This window comes from Rhinatrema bivittatum, chromosome 5, assembly GCF_901001135.1.
Source record: "Rhinatrema bivittatum chromosome 5, aRhiBiv1.1, whole genome shotgun sequence".
NCBI classification, from domain to species: domain Eukaryota; kingdom Metazoa; phylum Chordata; class Amphibia; order Gymnophiona; family Rhinatrematidae; genus Rhinatrema; species Rhinatrema bivittatum.
The window spans coordinates 271546543-271561243 of record NC_042619.1 but is presented as its reverse complement, the minus strand read 5'-3'; the positions used below and the strand labels follow the sequence as shown (position 1 = coordinate 271561243).

The following is a 14701-nucleotide window of genomic DNA, read 5'->3' as shown; positions in this document are numbered from 1 at the left end:
TGGCAAAGGAAGTTACAGGATGGAATCCAAGATCCAGGCAGGGAGGTGTCCCAACCATGTTCTAATCTTGCTCCCCTTTGCATCCCCCTCCACTCATCTTCTCTCTAACTTCTCTAAGTGGCATACACCCACATAGATGTGGTGGCAATCCCTTCTCTCACATGGCCCCAAGCTGACCTCTCTTTGAAAACTCCAAGTGGTAAGGGACTGTTTTATGTCTCTGTATAGCATTGCATACATCTAGTACGTACTATATAAATGATTATTAATCTCCCAGCCCTTCTCCTCACTCCAATGGGCCACTTCTCAGACTCTGCCCTTTTTTCCCTAAATGAGCCCCCTTTGCTCTGTGTACTCCAGATTCACCCTCTGCCATAGTTCCTGAATGACAGAAGAGGGGCTGGATTAGGAAACAGAATAAATCTTTTTGTTTGGTCACCCTCCATTCCACCTTCTATTCTCTACAGCAAAGGACATGAGGGGAGAAGGCTGGATTAGGGAGCAGAACAGCTTGTCTATGCTCTGCTCTGTTCCAACCTTATCCCCCCTCCTTCCACTCCCCTTCTATTTTCTGCATGCTGCCTGGAAGAGGAGGGGATGGCGAAGACAGATGGCTTCTCAGAGTGATCATCTCAGCAGAGACAGCAAATTTTCAGATGGCCTGCCACTCCCAGAACTTTGTTACCTTAAATACAGGCCAAGTATGCATATTAGAAAACCCAGCTTTGGTGTTAGAGTGTGCCATAATGGCACAAATAAAATGGTTGTGTACCGCTCTCCTTGCTAGAGGTGCATGCCGCTCTGAATATGCAGAGCAAACCCCATTATATCTACAGACACCACAGAGCATCTTGGCTCTTAGTAGTTAAATGCGTTTTACACTGCTCATGGGTCTTGCCACTGTGCTGGCTGAAGATCAGCTTGCTCATGTTGCATTAAAACCTCTTCAGGTTACCTGCTTACTGAAACAAGTAGACAAGAGAGTCTTTATAGATTGCCTCAGTTCAACCACTCATACCTCTTTTGGAAAAATACCAATTGTGCCACCAACTTTGGAAAATGAAATAATCCAATGTCCCCGGAGGACAGCAGCAAAGTTGGCTGTTTTATCTTAAGTGCATGCAGTTTGTGCATTTCCACCTTCTCTCACCTCTCCCCTATTTATTTATTTATTTTTATATACCGACATTTGATCTCAACTGAGATATCACACCAGTTTACATTCAGGTACTGTAGGTATTTTTCTATCCCCAGAGGGCTTACAATCTAAGTTTGTACCTGAGGCAATGCAGGGTAAAGTGACTTGCCCAAGGTCACAAGGAGCGACAGCAGGACTCGAACCCTGGTCTCCTGGTTCATAGTCCACTGCTCTAACCACTAGGCTATTCCTCCTCCCTTTCACCTCTCCCTTAATCATTCAACTTTGAAAAGTGTGAATGTCAGATGTCATTCCCCCACCCCCTTTATAAAGTTTGATGGAATTAGATCTAACCATTTGTTACAGGTTCAGACCAGGCATGCCGGTATCCTGCCCAGGGGCTAATCTCATATACACACACACACACACAATTACTGGGGTTATACCCGGGGGCTTGTATCCAGGAACTTATCCCCTATACCATTCCAAAGTTATTGGGGTGGGGGGCCACAAATACATAATCACAACCCGATATTTTACCATCTGCTAAAACCTACAAAAGCAAGGCTAAAAATGCCTAAGCTACCCCCATCTGATCAAAAAGCCAGCTGCTCTGTCAAAGTGCATTGTTTATAAAAGAACCAGTTATGAACAGCATCACTATGGCAAGTTATTCTTTAAGAACCCTACTCCAGCTTCATGACGACATTAAAAGTACCACTTCTACAATGTTTACCATCTAGGAGACTTACAAATGAATTGATATAGCTCTCGTGTTAGCATGAAAAAATCCAGCAATTCAGAATTTAGTAGCCCAGACTGCCACCAAGTTTCAAAGGGGGAAAACCCCTCAAGTCACTGCGTTACTGCTTTGTACTTCCAAGACTGGTACATGTATGGCGAGACCATGATGGAAATTCCAAATGCCAATGTGCACAGGGAGGCCTTTTTTTTTTTTTTTTTTAAAACAGCATCACTGACTTCAGTGGTCGTGAGGAACACTACAAAACCTGGAAACCAAGTTGAAGATGGCAAGGCCTGAAACTGCCTGCCCGCGGAGCTGGTGAAGGTCATCACTGTGGCAGATTTGACGTTTGGGTCAAATATGAAGGGGGCAGCAGTGGAAAGGGTTGAGAGATCAGGTAAAACATTAAGGAAGGAGTTGAGTTGCAGCTGGGAAATGTATATGCATTTAATCGACCTGAAGAGGGCAAGCCTCAACTGGGCAGACTGAACATAAATGCCATGCTCAACATTTTGTCTCCAACAGTGGCCGGTCTTAAGTACCTGGCAGATGCAAGGAAATAGACCTGTTTTCTGTTTCTCACTCCTTGGGATAGCAATAGCTTTCTTTAGTCTGCTTGGCTAAAAAAAACAAACAAAAAAAAAACTTTATGGACTTTTCCTCCAGAACTAGTCCAAACCTCTTTTAAACCCAACTATGTTAATCATCTCAACCACATCCTGTGGCAAGTTTGACTGTGCACCGAGTAAAAAGTATTTTCTACCATTTTGGTTTCTCTGTCATGTACTGACAGGCCGATGCAATACAGTGCACTGGCTACAGCGCATGGGTCAACACTGAATTGGATGCACGTCCATAACCTCCGCCAATGCAAAATGGGGGTTAGCACATCCAAAACATGTCTGAGCACGTAGCTAATAGTGCTCATCACATGAGGTTATTAGCTATTCCACCCCCGATGCAGGCGTTAATTCTTGAGAAGCTTTTCTGTAGTTCCTCTGACTTAATATTGTGGAGATATTAAGTTGGAAGAATCAAAAAAGGAGAACCTTAAAAATAAAAGTGTGCCGGCAGTAGGAGGGAGCAGTGTTGGAGCTGCCACCAATAATTAAGTTGGCAGAGTGTGAATGACTTAAGGTTCGCCTAGGTTGCCCCATATTCTTGTACCATCCTGGAGGTCTGCAGAAGATTAATTAAACAAGGCCCAAAACCAGTAGTAAAAGGGACAAAGTATTACAGCTTGTATAAGTGGAAACACTCCAGCTAAGATAAACAGTTGTGATGCAGTGTATTGCAGGCTTTTTATTAATATTCTGTTCTCTCCATGCTGGCAAGGATTTTATCATGAGAAATGAAGGTCACATCTGTGATGAGCTTTGATAGTATTATGTACCTTTCATTGGGGTCAGCACAGATTAGACAGTTCTCAAAAGCTTGGAAAACAGATTGCATTAGTTCAATAAAGTCTCATGTACAATGTGTTGATCTTAAATTCTGTATATCTGTTTGGTCTAACAGGAACCACACAATTCCCCATCTCCGGCAGTATATAGAAGCAGACCCTTGTTCAGAGGAAAAAAATCAATTTTTGAATAAAAAAAATTCCAGTGGTTTTAAATGAACCTTTATTAACTATAAAAAGTATTACAAAAAAATATTTCACTAGTGTATTTACAGAAATATCTAGAGGTACAGAACTGAGATGCATTAACATCTGCAAATTCATACCTCTGATAAACAGAACTCAGCAAGGACAATTTTGTATACATAAAGAGCTTTTTAGTGGGTGCACTCCTGCCACACCCTGAATATTTAAGCAGCTTCCTCATCTTCTATCTTGGGGGCCAGATAGTACTTCACATGGCCCATATCTGCAATTTTGTATTCAACAACTGCAAAAAGAAAACAAACATGTCACCAGGGTCCCCAGAATGCAGTCAGTTACAGCGTTAACAGATCTGCCAGGTTGCCAAAAAAAAAAAAATTACCAGCTATTGCTTTAAGCAGTACTGCAGACTAATGCGTTCAAGCATAAAAAAAGCTAAGCATATTGATCCTAACTGTGAATGTTTTATTATGTTCCTTGCAGAGGATGGTAATTTTTTTTTAAAAAAGATACTCTTTAGGTTTTTTATTTTTTTAACATGTGGAAATTTTTAATTAATTTTTTTTGAAAGCTTCTTAGTCACTCCCCAGGGAATGCAGTTGAAATGCTGCTGTGTGGCTCAGAATCCCACCTCCTTCACCTTATATGATCGCTACTCAAATACAAGAAGGAAAAATACAGCAGGATCAGACAAAAGGAGAACTCGTGACTTCTTCACCTTTTATTCCAGAAGCAGAAAACAATTACATTAAAGACAAAGGTTTATGACCTAGGATTAAGGTCAACATAGGAAACAAGGGATATATATGGAACCTTCCAGTTGTGATGCTTACCTAGGGGGATATCTGCAGACATGCTGAGTGTGACTGTGGGTGAGAGGGGCGTGGCTTTGGTGAAGAAGTTCAGGTATCTGAGTGCAAAGGTCAGCTGGACCGCCTCATTCATTTCTATTGTAACCTGAAGGAAGAAATCAGCAGAGGTCAGATATAAATATGATACTCTGCACTTTTCTTTGTGCAGTGCAAACCTACAGAAATGACTAAGGGCAGGCCAACCGTTCCAGAAGCTACAATACAGCCACAAACCACACAGATCTTCATTCTGTCAGAAGTCACTGATACACCAACGTAGCTAACCTCACGGAAGCATCACAAAAAGGTACTTTGACAGAAAATTGGACAGATAGGAAATCACTACTTGTGGCATGTACACTTGATATAGTAACCACGACTCTTAAGATTAAAAAAAAAAAAAATCAGCATTTTAGATTGGATAGGGAAAAAGGGTAGCAGTGGCTTCAGCAGCTGAAAATACTGAACTTGCTAGTTACCATGGTCTATAGATAAATGCTTAACTGAAGATCCGGTGATCATACAACTGAGATCAGATTCACACCTGACAGATAAAAGGTATATAATTAAACTAGATAGATCTATGACTCCGTGTCTTCCATTTGTGATCCATTATGAGTAAACTATTTCTATCCCTACCCCCCAATCCCCATGCTTAAAATTTAAATATGAGATTCACTTAGGGTTGGCTTTACTAGGTTTCAGTTAGAATTAAAAAACACAAAAACTTTCAAGTAGGACTTGGAAAATGAATTTGCTTACAGCATCTTCCTCTTTATCCACATTGGAGGTTTGAGAGAGTTTCACATTTCCGGTACCCAGCTCACCACTGGCAGAGAATTTCACACCATCCTTTGCACAGGAGATCACAACTGCATCTCCAATCTGGCTGAGGTCCCGGCAGATACGTGCAAACTCACCCGAGGGCATTTTTATTATACAGCTGTATTCTTGCTCCTGCAAGGAAGTAGGAGAAAGCTCACTGGATACAGCAGCGATGGAAAAAACTGAATAAATAGTCTGACCAGATTGTTAAACTCACTGATGTGACATAGCAGCATTCAAATGAGCAACTGAGTGCATCCAGGACAGCTGCTGTATTATACATTACAAGCTATAATGCTCCTAACTCTCCTAAAAAGTCCTGCCACAGACCTGTGCCTAGCTGGAGATGCCACACCCTTTAAAAATGTTTTTCTATATCAATAGGGCACTGCTCCACTAGTGCCACAAACAATATGCAGATGTGTGACCCTTACCGGGATTCCAAGCTGCTCGACATCAAGATCCATCAATTTCATCTCATAGTCTGAGACCTTCTCCTGATCTGTTAAAGAAAACCATCAATTCAGGTTACATCCTTCCAAAGCAAACAAAAATGAGGGTGTGAAATTATGTTTCTGAATTACCCAGCTCTGTTTTCAGAAATGGGCACCCGAAATGTGAACCAGGAAAAGCAGAATGCAATGCAGACAGATCAGGTTTCCAGCTACTGCGGCAAATGTCCTGTTTTCCAAGATATCAAAAATGTTTTTGGGTGTTTCAGATTTTTAGTTAACATGCATTTTGGGCAGCGTAGAAACCAGCTTAATTTGCAGCCTTAAATGGCTGGCATTTGACACCCCCCCAAAAAAAAAATCAGTTATTTGAATAGTCCTCTGGATCAGCTTTATTGATCAATAGAAACTTTAGCATTTTACTGGCACCTTGTGGTTTTGGCTAGAACTGTATTTTAAATACATGGTGGCTGTGGGAAGGGTAGGGATTCAGATAATGTTGTAAACTTTGCTTAGACATGGACTTGGGCTTCTTTTCAAAAAAAGAAAAAATAAGTTTGAGTTTTTTCCTCCCATAGCTAGTGTTATGGTTTTTAGGCTTTTTAACCCTGCCAGCCATGAGCAACAACTACCACTGGCATGCATGGTGGTGATATTATAGTTAACAGAACAAGGAAAAAATGGGTGGTGTGTGCGCAGATAGACCATTTTCACTTGGGAGGTAGATTGATTTTGCACAGACATCCAAGGAAAAGCCACAATATAGGAAAATTGGTTCTTACCTGCTAATTTTTGTTCCTGTAGTACCATGGATCAGTCCAGACACAGTGGGTTGAGCCTCCTGTCCAGCAGATGGAGTCAGAGAAAAACTGAAAGGGTATCCTATAGCAGGACAGAGCCCACCCTGCATCCCTTCAGTATAAACGTTATCAAAGCAGAGAAATATAAAGATAACTAGCATAAGATCAAGCAAGCAACTGGTAATTTGAACAATTCAAAACCCTGTAAATAACTGCTCTTACATATAGATCCATCTAGTAGATACTTCCGGTACCTTAAAGTTCTGATAGGAAGTAGATAGATCCAAAATGCTGTAAACAAGACAAAAGGAAAACTTCGAGCGGACGTATCCTAAATACACGGGCAGGAGTCTGGACTGATCCGTGGTACTCAGGAACGAAAATTAGCAGGTAAGAAGCAATTTTCCTTTCCCTGTACGTACCCGGATCAGTCCAGACAGTGGGATGTACCAAAGCTTCCCTAATAGGGTGGGACCGAGACAGCCCCGCTCGAAGCACCTGCCTTCTGAAGGCGCCAAAAACTGGTGCCTGTACATCATGGCGATAATGACGAGCAAAAGTATGCAGAGACTTCCAGGTAGCTGCTCTGCAGATTTCCTGTGGAGAGACCGCCTGACTCTCCGCCCAAGAAGTAGCTTGTGAATGTAAAGAGCAGGCCTTTAAGCCCTCCGGAACCTTCCAGCCCCGACAGATGTACGCCGACGCAATCGCCTCCTTTAGCCAGCAAGCAATCGTAGCCTTAGAAGCCTTGTTTCCCTTATTTAGGCCACTCCATAAGACAAAGATGATCAGAAGCTCAAAAGTGGTTTGTAACCTGTAAATATTGTAGAAGTACTTGTTTTACATCAAGACGACACAGGTCACCACCAGGCATGTTTGCAATGTCCTCAGAGGAAAAAGCCGGGAGTTCCACCAACTGACATGAAAGGAAGGACACAACCTTTGGCAAGAGGAAGGTACCGTCTTAAGGGAGACCCCTGAATCAGAAAAACGTAGGAAGGGTTCCCTACAAGACAATGCTTTGAGCTCAGACACCCTCCTGGCAGAACAAATAGAGACGAGGAAAACGGTCTTAAGAGTCAGATCCTTGAGCGTAGCACGCCGGAGAGGTTCGAAGGGCGCCTCGCAGAGAACCCAAAGCACCAAGTTAAGACTCCACGAGGGGTAAGTAGCCCGGACAGGCGGATTTAAATGCTTGGCCCCCTTGAGGAATTGAACGACATCCGGATGAGTCGTCATTGCATAACCATTGATACTGCCTAAGAAGGACCCGAGAGCAGAAATCTGTACCCACAAGGAGTTGAAAGACAAATCCTTGGAAAGGCCATTCTGGAGAAAAGAGAGGACCTGGAATACCAGAGCCTTGCGTGCCGGCACTCCGGACTCAGCACACACATTCTCAAAAACTCTCCAAACCCGGACGTAAGCGAAAGAGGTAGAAGGCTTACGAGTCCGCAACAGAGTGGATATAACTTCTTCCTTATAACCCTTCTTTCTCAGTCGCTGCTGCTCAAAAGCCAGGCTGCTAGACAAAAGCGATCTGCCTGATCGAAAAATACTGGACTCTGATGGAACAGGTGAGGAAGGTGACCGAGGCGAAGAGGACCGTCCATCGTGAGGTTCGCCAGATCCGCGTACCACGGTCTTCGGGGCCACTCTGGTGCTACAAGAATGACGGGCCCCCGATGAAGTTCTATTCTTCTGAGTACTTTTCCCACCAGAGGCCAAGGGGGTAACACGTACAGGAGGAGAACGTCGTGAGGCCAGGGGAGAACCAGGGCATCCACCTTTTCCGAGCAGTGCTCCCCTTCTGCAGCTGAAGAATCTGGGAGTTTTCGCATTGTTCAGAGTAGCCATCAGGTCTAAGTGGGGAGGTCCCCACCTGCGGACGATCAGATCCATTGCTTTGTCAGACAACTCCCACTCTCTGGGGTCTAGACGCTGACGACTGAGGAAATCAGCTTGAACATTCTCCTTCCACGCAATGTGGGAAGCTGCCAATCGATCCAGGTGACGTTCCGCCCAGGCAAACAGCTTGCTGGCTTTCCAGAGCCACCAGGCGACTTCTGGTGCCTCCCTGCCGATTGATATAGGCTACCGTGGTGGCATTGTCTGACAGAACCCGCACTGCCTTGCGACAGATCAGGGGGTAGAAAGACCTTGAGTGCTAGTCAAACAACTTGGGCCTCCAGGCGATTGATGTGCCAGTGGGATTGAACTGGGGACCAGTATCCCTGCATAGACTAAGTTTGACACACTGCTCCCCAGCCGGAGAGGCTGGCGTCCGTCGTAACAATGATCCTCTGAGGAGTCTGTAGGGGCATCTCTTTCAGGAGGTGAGCTAGCGAGAGCTATCATTGCATGCTTGCGATGATAGAGTTGGAGAGAGGTAGGGGCGTCCGAAACTGCTCCGACACCGGCTTCCAGCAGGACAGCAAAGCTTTCTGTAATGGACGCATATGCGCAAAAGCCTAAGGAACCAGATTAATAGTGGAAGCCATAGAAACCCAGGACCTGAAGGTAGCCCCAGGCCATGGGTAGCGAGAGGGAGAGAAAATTGCACACTTGATCCATGAGTTTGAGCACCTAGCAACACCTTGCCGACCTGGGTGTCGAAGTGCACTCCCAGGAATTCCAGGACCTGGGAGGGCTGGAGATTGCTCTTGGAGAAGTTGACTATCCACTCAAGGGAGGTGAGGAAAGCCAAGACTGTCGACCGCTGACCTGCAGAGAGTCTCCGACTTGGCTCGAATGAGCCAATCGTCTAGGTAAGGATAGACTAGGACTCCGTCCCAGCGAAAAGCAGCCGCCACCACCACAACCTTGGTAAAAGTGCGTGGTGCGGTGGCAAGACTGAATGGGAGCGCCCTAAACTGGAAGTGTTGCCCCAGAATGTTGAACCGGAGATACTTCTGATGGTCGTGGTGTATCGGGATGTGCAGGTAAGCCTCCGTTAAGTCAAGAGAGGCCAGATATTCGCCTGAGTGAACCACCGCTATCACTGCCCTCAGGGTCTCCATTCGGAAATGGGGAACCCTGAGGGCCTGGTTGACTCTTGAGATTCAAGATAGAATGGAAGGAGCCATCCTTTTTGGGGATGACGAAGTAGATGGAATACTGGCTGGATCCTTGTTCCTCCACCGGGACCTGGACTATGGCTCCAAGCTCCTGCACCCTGACAAGAGTATGGCAGACCGCTGGACATTTCAGAATTCCTCAGGGAGAGATTATGTAGAGGTCTGAAAAGTGCCAAGCAAATTCTAATGCATAACCTTTATCACCTCGAGGACCCACTGATCTGACGTGATTTTGACCCATTCCTCAAGAAACAGGGACGGACATCCACCTAAGTTGGGAACGAAGGAATGGGCCGGCTGTATCTCATTGGGGAGAGGACTTTGCGGTCGAGTGTTGTGGGTTACCATCCTGGAAAGGACAACTGCCATGAAAGGAATGAGACCACGACTGGGATCGGGAGGAGGTACCTCTTGGGAAGGATCCCCTCGCTCTGTTATACCGGCACTGACCTCTAAAACGAGAGCAAGAAGGAAAAAAGGACTTAAACTGCTTCGGGCGGTCCTCCGGCAGCTTATGAATCTTGTTCTCTCCCAGGGATTTGATAAGCTGTTCAAGGTCCTCACCAAAAAGCAACTTACCCTTGAATGGAAGAGTGTCCAACTGCGACTTGGAGGAGGAATCCACCGACCAATTGCGCAGCCAGAGGAGACGTCTGGCCAACACCGCTGAAACCACAGCCCTAGCCTGCACCCAGAGCAAATCGTAGAGGGCATCAGCCCCATACGCCACAGCAGCCTCCAGCCATTCTGCCTGCTCCGCCTCTGCAGACAGGAGGTCCTGGGTGCTGAGCAATTGTTGGACCCACCTGAGACTTGCCTGCTGCAAGAGACTGCTGCAGGTTGTCACCCGGACTCCTAAGGCCAAGACTTCAAAGATGCGATTGAGATACAGCTCCAGTTTGCAGTCTTGAATGTCTTTCAATGCTGTGGCTCCCACCACCGGGATGGTGGTGTGTTTGGTGACAGCAGAGACGGAAGCGACCATCTTGGGAACTTTAAGCATCTCTACGCATTGAGCAGGGAGGGGATAGAGCTTGTCCATCGCCCTACCCACTTCTGGAGACTCCCATTCCCTGAGGAGCAGTTGCATGTGCATGGGATGAAACAGGAATGTACGTGGAGGTGCCCTAAGTCCCGCCAGGACCAGGTCCACGTTGGCTGGTATAGAGGCCCTAGTGAAATCCTCAGGTGGAAATTCAATTCCCAGCTCGACCAAGATGAAGGGAATGAGCTGCTCCAGCTGTTCCCTTTGGAACAATTGGAGAACACACGGATCGTCTCCCTAGAGTGGAAGACCTGGGAGCAACAAGTCAGAGTCCGGATCAGGGACAGAGGACGGCTGGGAGGGGTTTGGGACTCCTAGCACCACCCTGACGGAACCCTGCCCATCCGGAACAGCAGGCGGCTGCAGAGCAGGCACCCGAGGGATTTTCGCTGGAGGAGGGCCTGGAGAAGGATCATACTCCTGCAGGCAAGCCAGATAGGATTTGTGCATTAAAAGCACAAATTCAGTTGAAAAACTAGGCCTGGATTTCCCAGATAAGGGGGGAGGGGGTAAGGAGGTAGGGTCAGGAATCCCCTCCGGGGAATGCACGTGACAAATCCGGAGGTGAAATGGTTAAATCAGGCTCTTCTCTGTCCTGCAGCCCCTAATCTGATGTTAAAGCTGCCCCCAAAATGGCCACTGTTCCCATGGTTTTTCGTGAGGGGAACGGCCTGGCCATGCGCTTAGAAGCCCGACCCCGGGCCGCTGATCTCGCCACCGCGGAGGGACCCTCCCCGCCCGGCACTCGGAGCACAGCCCATCGCGGGAGAGCCACAAAGCAGGCTCCCCGCAGGCAAGGCAGGACACAGAACGCAGCATGATCAAAGGTAGGAGACACCGCGTAGAAGGAAATCAGCTGAGCTGCAATGGTAAACGAGAGCAGGTGAATGAACCGAGCACGCTGCCTTTTCCGTAAGCAAAGTAGGGCGAAACTAAACTTGTCTTTTCAAATAGGTTTTTTTTTTTTTTTCAACAATTGCAGGGGAATTAAGCTTCCCTGCTAGAAGACCGGAGGTATTGAGCGTCTCAAGGGCAGAGCAGCCAGTGAGGGGGAGTGACTGGACCACCAGTATCGCCCCAAACAGACTAGCAGGTCACCGGGAAGGGAATCCTAGGCTGAATAATCAAGGGGCAAGCCCCCTAGGACCCCATAAGAGTGAGGAGACAGTACTGTCTCCCTCAGAGCAGAAGTTTTGAATTGAGAAAGAAAACTGTGTAATAAATGTTTTATAAATTAAAAAAAAGAAAGAACCTATAGGTAATACTTGCTTCATCCTGCAAAAATATGACAAGAAAACCTCACAGGAAGAGAGACATTGAGGAAGAAGGGGAACCGCAGGTTCAGCTGCCTGCATCTGCTGAAGACAGAGAAATACTGGAGGGATGCAGGGTGGGCTCTGTCCTGATATAGGATACCCTTTCAGTTTTTTGTCTCCATCTGCTGGACAGGAGGCTCAACCCACTGTCTGAAATGATCCAGGAATGTACAGGGAACATGGAGGTACAATCAATATGGGATTCAGAACAGGGCTGGGTTTCTTTTAAAAAGGCAGCACTGCTTTGCAAGAATTAATGATCATATATAAAGAGCATTCCCTATACTTAGAACAATCTGAGCATATCTAAATACAAGGAATTTGCCTGGCCATCATGTAAAAACTGTAGTGCCATGAATTACTTGTAATTATTTTTTTGGATTTGTAGTCTACCTTAATACTCAACTAAGCTTACAACATTTTTTTCTATTTGGTTAGAATTCGAACATATGGTAAAGTTCTTGGATGGCCAAGATGCAGAATGGAAAAGTAGCCTAGTTGTTAAAACAGCATGCTGTGAGCCAGGGAAGCCAGGGTTCAAATTTCACTGACACTTTGTGACTTTCAGCAAGTCACTTCGTCTTCCATTGCCTCAGGTACAGATTTACATTACAGGCTCATTTATCATTTGGGAAAAAGAAAGAGGGGAGACCCCAATATGTAGCTTTGCTATTTATACCATTGGAAGAGGGGGCACTTAACTCAGGGTGGGTAGGTTTGGAGGTGCAGTTTTACATACATAGAGGTACGAACCGCAAAGTTGACATCACTGAAGATTTTCTGTCATTTGGCGCTATGAAAGGTAAGAGAGGAGTTGATTTGTATTATGTACTCTCTACCTATCTTGATTGCAGCTAGGCAGAGAGTACATTGTACAATCAACTCCTTTACCTTTCTTTGCTATAAATGACAGAAAATCTTCAGTGATGTCAACTTTGCTGTTTGTACCTCTATGTTTGTAAAACTGCATCTCCAAACCTACCCTACCCCAAGTTAAAAGTGCCCCCTCTTACAGAGGTATAAATAGCAAAGATACATATTGATCTCTACTGATTCTCTCTCCCATGAAGCAGTCCAACAGTGACAGCATCACTCCCTCTCAAGCAAACATGTACAGCCTCAGACTCTTAATTTAAAAGACTTAGTTATTAGTTTGCCACTTACTTGGTGATTCAAAAACCATAGTTACTGTGTCTGCACTGTCTTCTGCTCTTAGAGTGATTATATCATCACTGGCGGCACACTTCAATATCTTGGACATACTAGAAAAGGAATGCAATTGAGAATCAAAGGCATTAATTTAACCTTGATTACTCGCCATTTTGGAAAGCAATCATAGTGAGGTACAGTAAAACTCAATGCATACGTACACATGATAAAATTCTGAAAAAGTAACACCTCAAAAAACTAGTATAATATCCTCAAATCATAAGATCTCCCATATCCTGTATAATGTGCAAAACCAGTGCTAGTACTCATCTGGTTTACTGTTTTCACATCAGTAAATCTATAGATTAAAACGTTACCATTAAGATAATCATTTAGATAACATTTAGATTTAAGAATAAACCTACAATCGGCTGCATTTAATAACAGGACAAGGGCGGCAGGGTAAAAAGCGACACTATCAAAATATGTCACATTATGTGTCAGGGCTCCAAGTTCACGCAATAAAGTGGTAGGGGTTTTTCTTAATTTACTAAGTTTGTTTTGCATAAGTCCACGGGAAAACGAAAAAAAATTAGTACAAAGTCGGCAGCCACCACCAAGCTCCATTATTGCCTTAAGGGAAGCAGCTACACTTTCCCGCGCAGCCGACACTCTACGACCCAAGTTGGCGCCGAAATGACGTCAGCACGTAGCAGCCCAAGCGCCCTTTTTTTTTAGATACTGAGAATAATCTGTCCCATATGGCCTTTATACAAATAAAGTTAGACTAGGTCCGTTTGAATGGGGGTCCCACAACACCCTGCCCCCAATTCTGGAGCTCGGAGCGATCTGCCCTCTTCCCTGGACAAGCCCGGACAGCACGCCCGGATGTCACAACAGCACTAGGTCTGGGCAGATACAATGTTTCAGGCGGAAAAAGTGGCGTTGTCGGGGGGGGGGGGGGGGGGGGGAAGAGATCAGCAATCAACCAGCAAAGGAAGGTCCTGCTTAAAGCGATCCTGACACCTCCCTAATATACTGGAAATAGTAACCCGGCGACCCTTTTTTCTTGTGCTACAAGCCCGCGGGGCTCTTGGCGGTGGATGCAACCCCTCTCTCGTCCCCTGGCACGGCCACCTCACCTGGTCATCTTGACCCCAATGGACTGGTTGCGGTCACAGCGATAGGTATCGAAGCCGTCCGAGCGCATGGTGAGCTGCACCAGGGAGACGTGCGAAGAGTCCATGCTCTGCAGGCTGATGCCGCTGGACGTGATATCCCAGCACGCCTCGTCGATCAGGTCCTTCAGGGCCTCCAGCACTTTCTTCAGGATGGATCCCTGCACCAACCGCGCCTCGAACATGTTCACCGCAGGGTTAATGGGAGCCTCGGATCGCTGCTACGAGAGGAAAAAAAAAACCCCAACCCCCCCAGCAGCAGCAGCACGATCACTTACCTACAACTAAATCAATACACGCCTAATGCGGGCGGCCCGCCGCGCGCCGCCCCTTTTATAGAGCGCATGACGTCCCGCCCACGGCTACCGAAAGCTTTCAAAACAAAACGCGCCAATTTAAAGACTGGTCTCCTCCCCTCTGCTGGCCTATAAAGGGGGAATGGGGAAGAAGGGGACTTTAACCTCTTACTGTATTGAGACATATGCTGAGAAATTATTATTAAAAAAGTTGGATAAAAAT

The 14701-nt window shown here is 45.9% G+C and overlaps 1 protein-coding gene across 1 annotated transcript; it reads right to left on the bottom strand.

Annotated features, from left to right (window-relative positions):
* Window positions 1-3491: 3491 nt before the first annotated feature.
* PCNA (proliferating cell nuclear antigen) lies at window positions 3492-14478 on the bottom strand. Its single transcript, XM_029604051.1, has 6 exons — window positions 14147-14478; window positions 13020-13117; window positions 5600-5667; window positions 5103-5297; window positions 4323-4446; window positions 3492-3775 (listed from the first exon to the last, which is right to left on the bottom strand). Exons 1-6 carry the CDS (start codon window positions 14365-14367, stop codon window positions 3696-3698), a joined length of 786 nt encoding a protein of 261 aa, XP_029459911.1. The 5' UTR covers window positions 14368-14478; the 3' UTR covers window positions 3492-3695.
* Window positions 14479-14701: the final 223 nt, after the last annotated feature.

Coding starts and splice junctions, on each gene's coding strand:
- PCNA (XM_029604051.1), bottom strand. CDS start 14,367: ATGTTCGAGGCGCGGTTGGTGCAGGGATCCATCCTGAAGAAAGTGCTG. Junction 13,118..14,146: donor ATTGGGGTCAAGATGACCAG/GTGAGGTGGCCG, acceptor TTCCTTTTCTAG/TATGTCCAAGATATTGAAGT. Junction 5,298..5,599: donor TCGAGCAGCTTGGAATCCCG/GTAAGGGTCACA, acceptor ACTTCCTTGCAG/GAGCAAGAATACAGCTGTAT.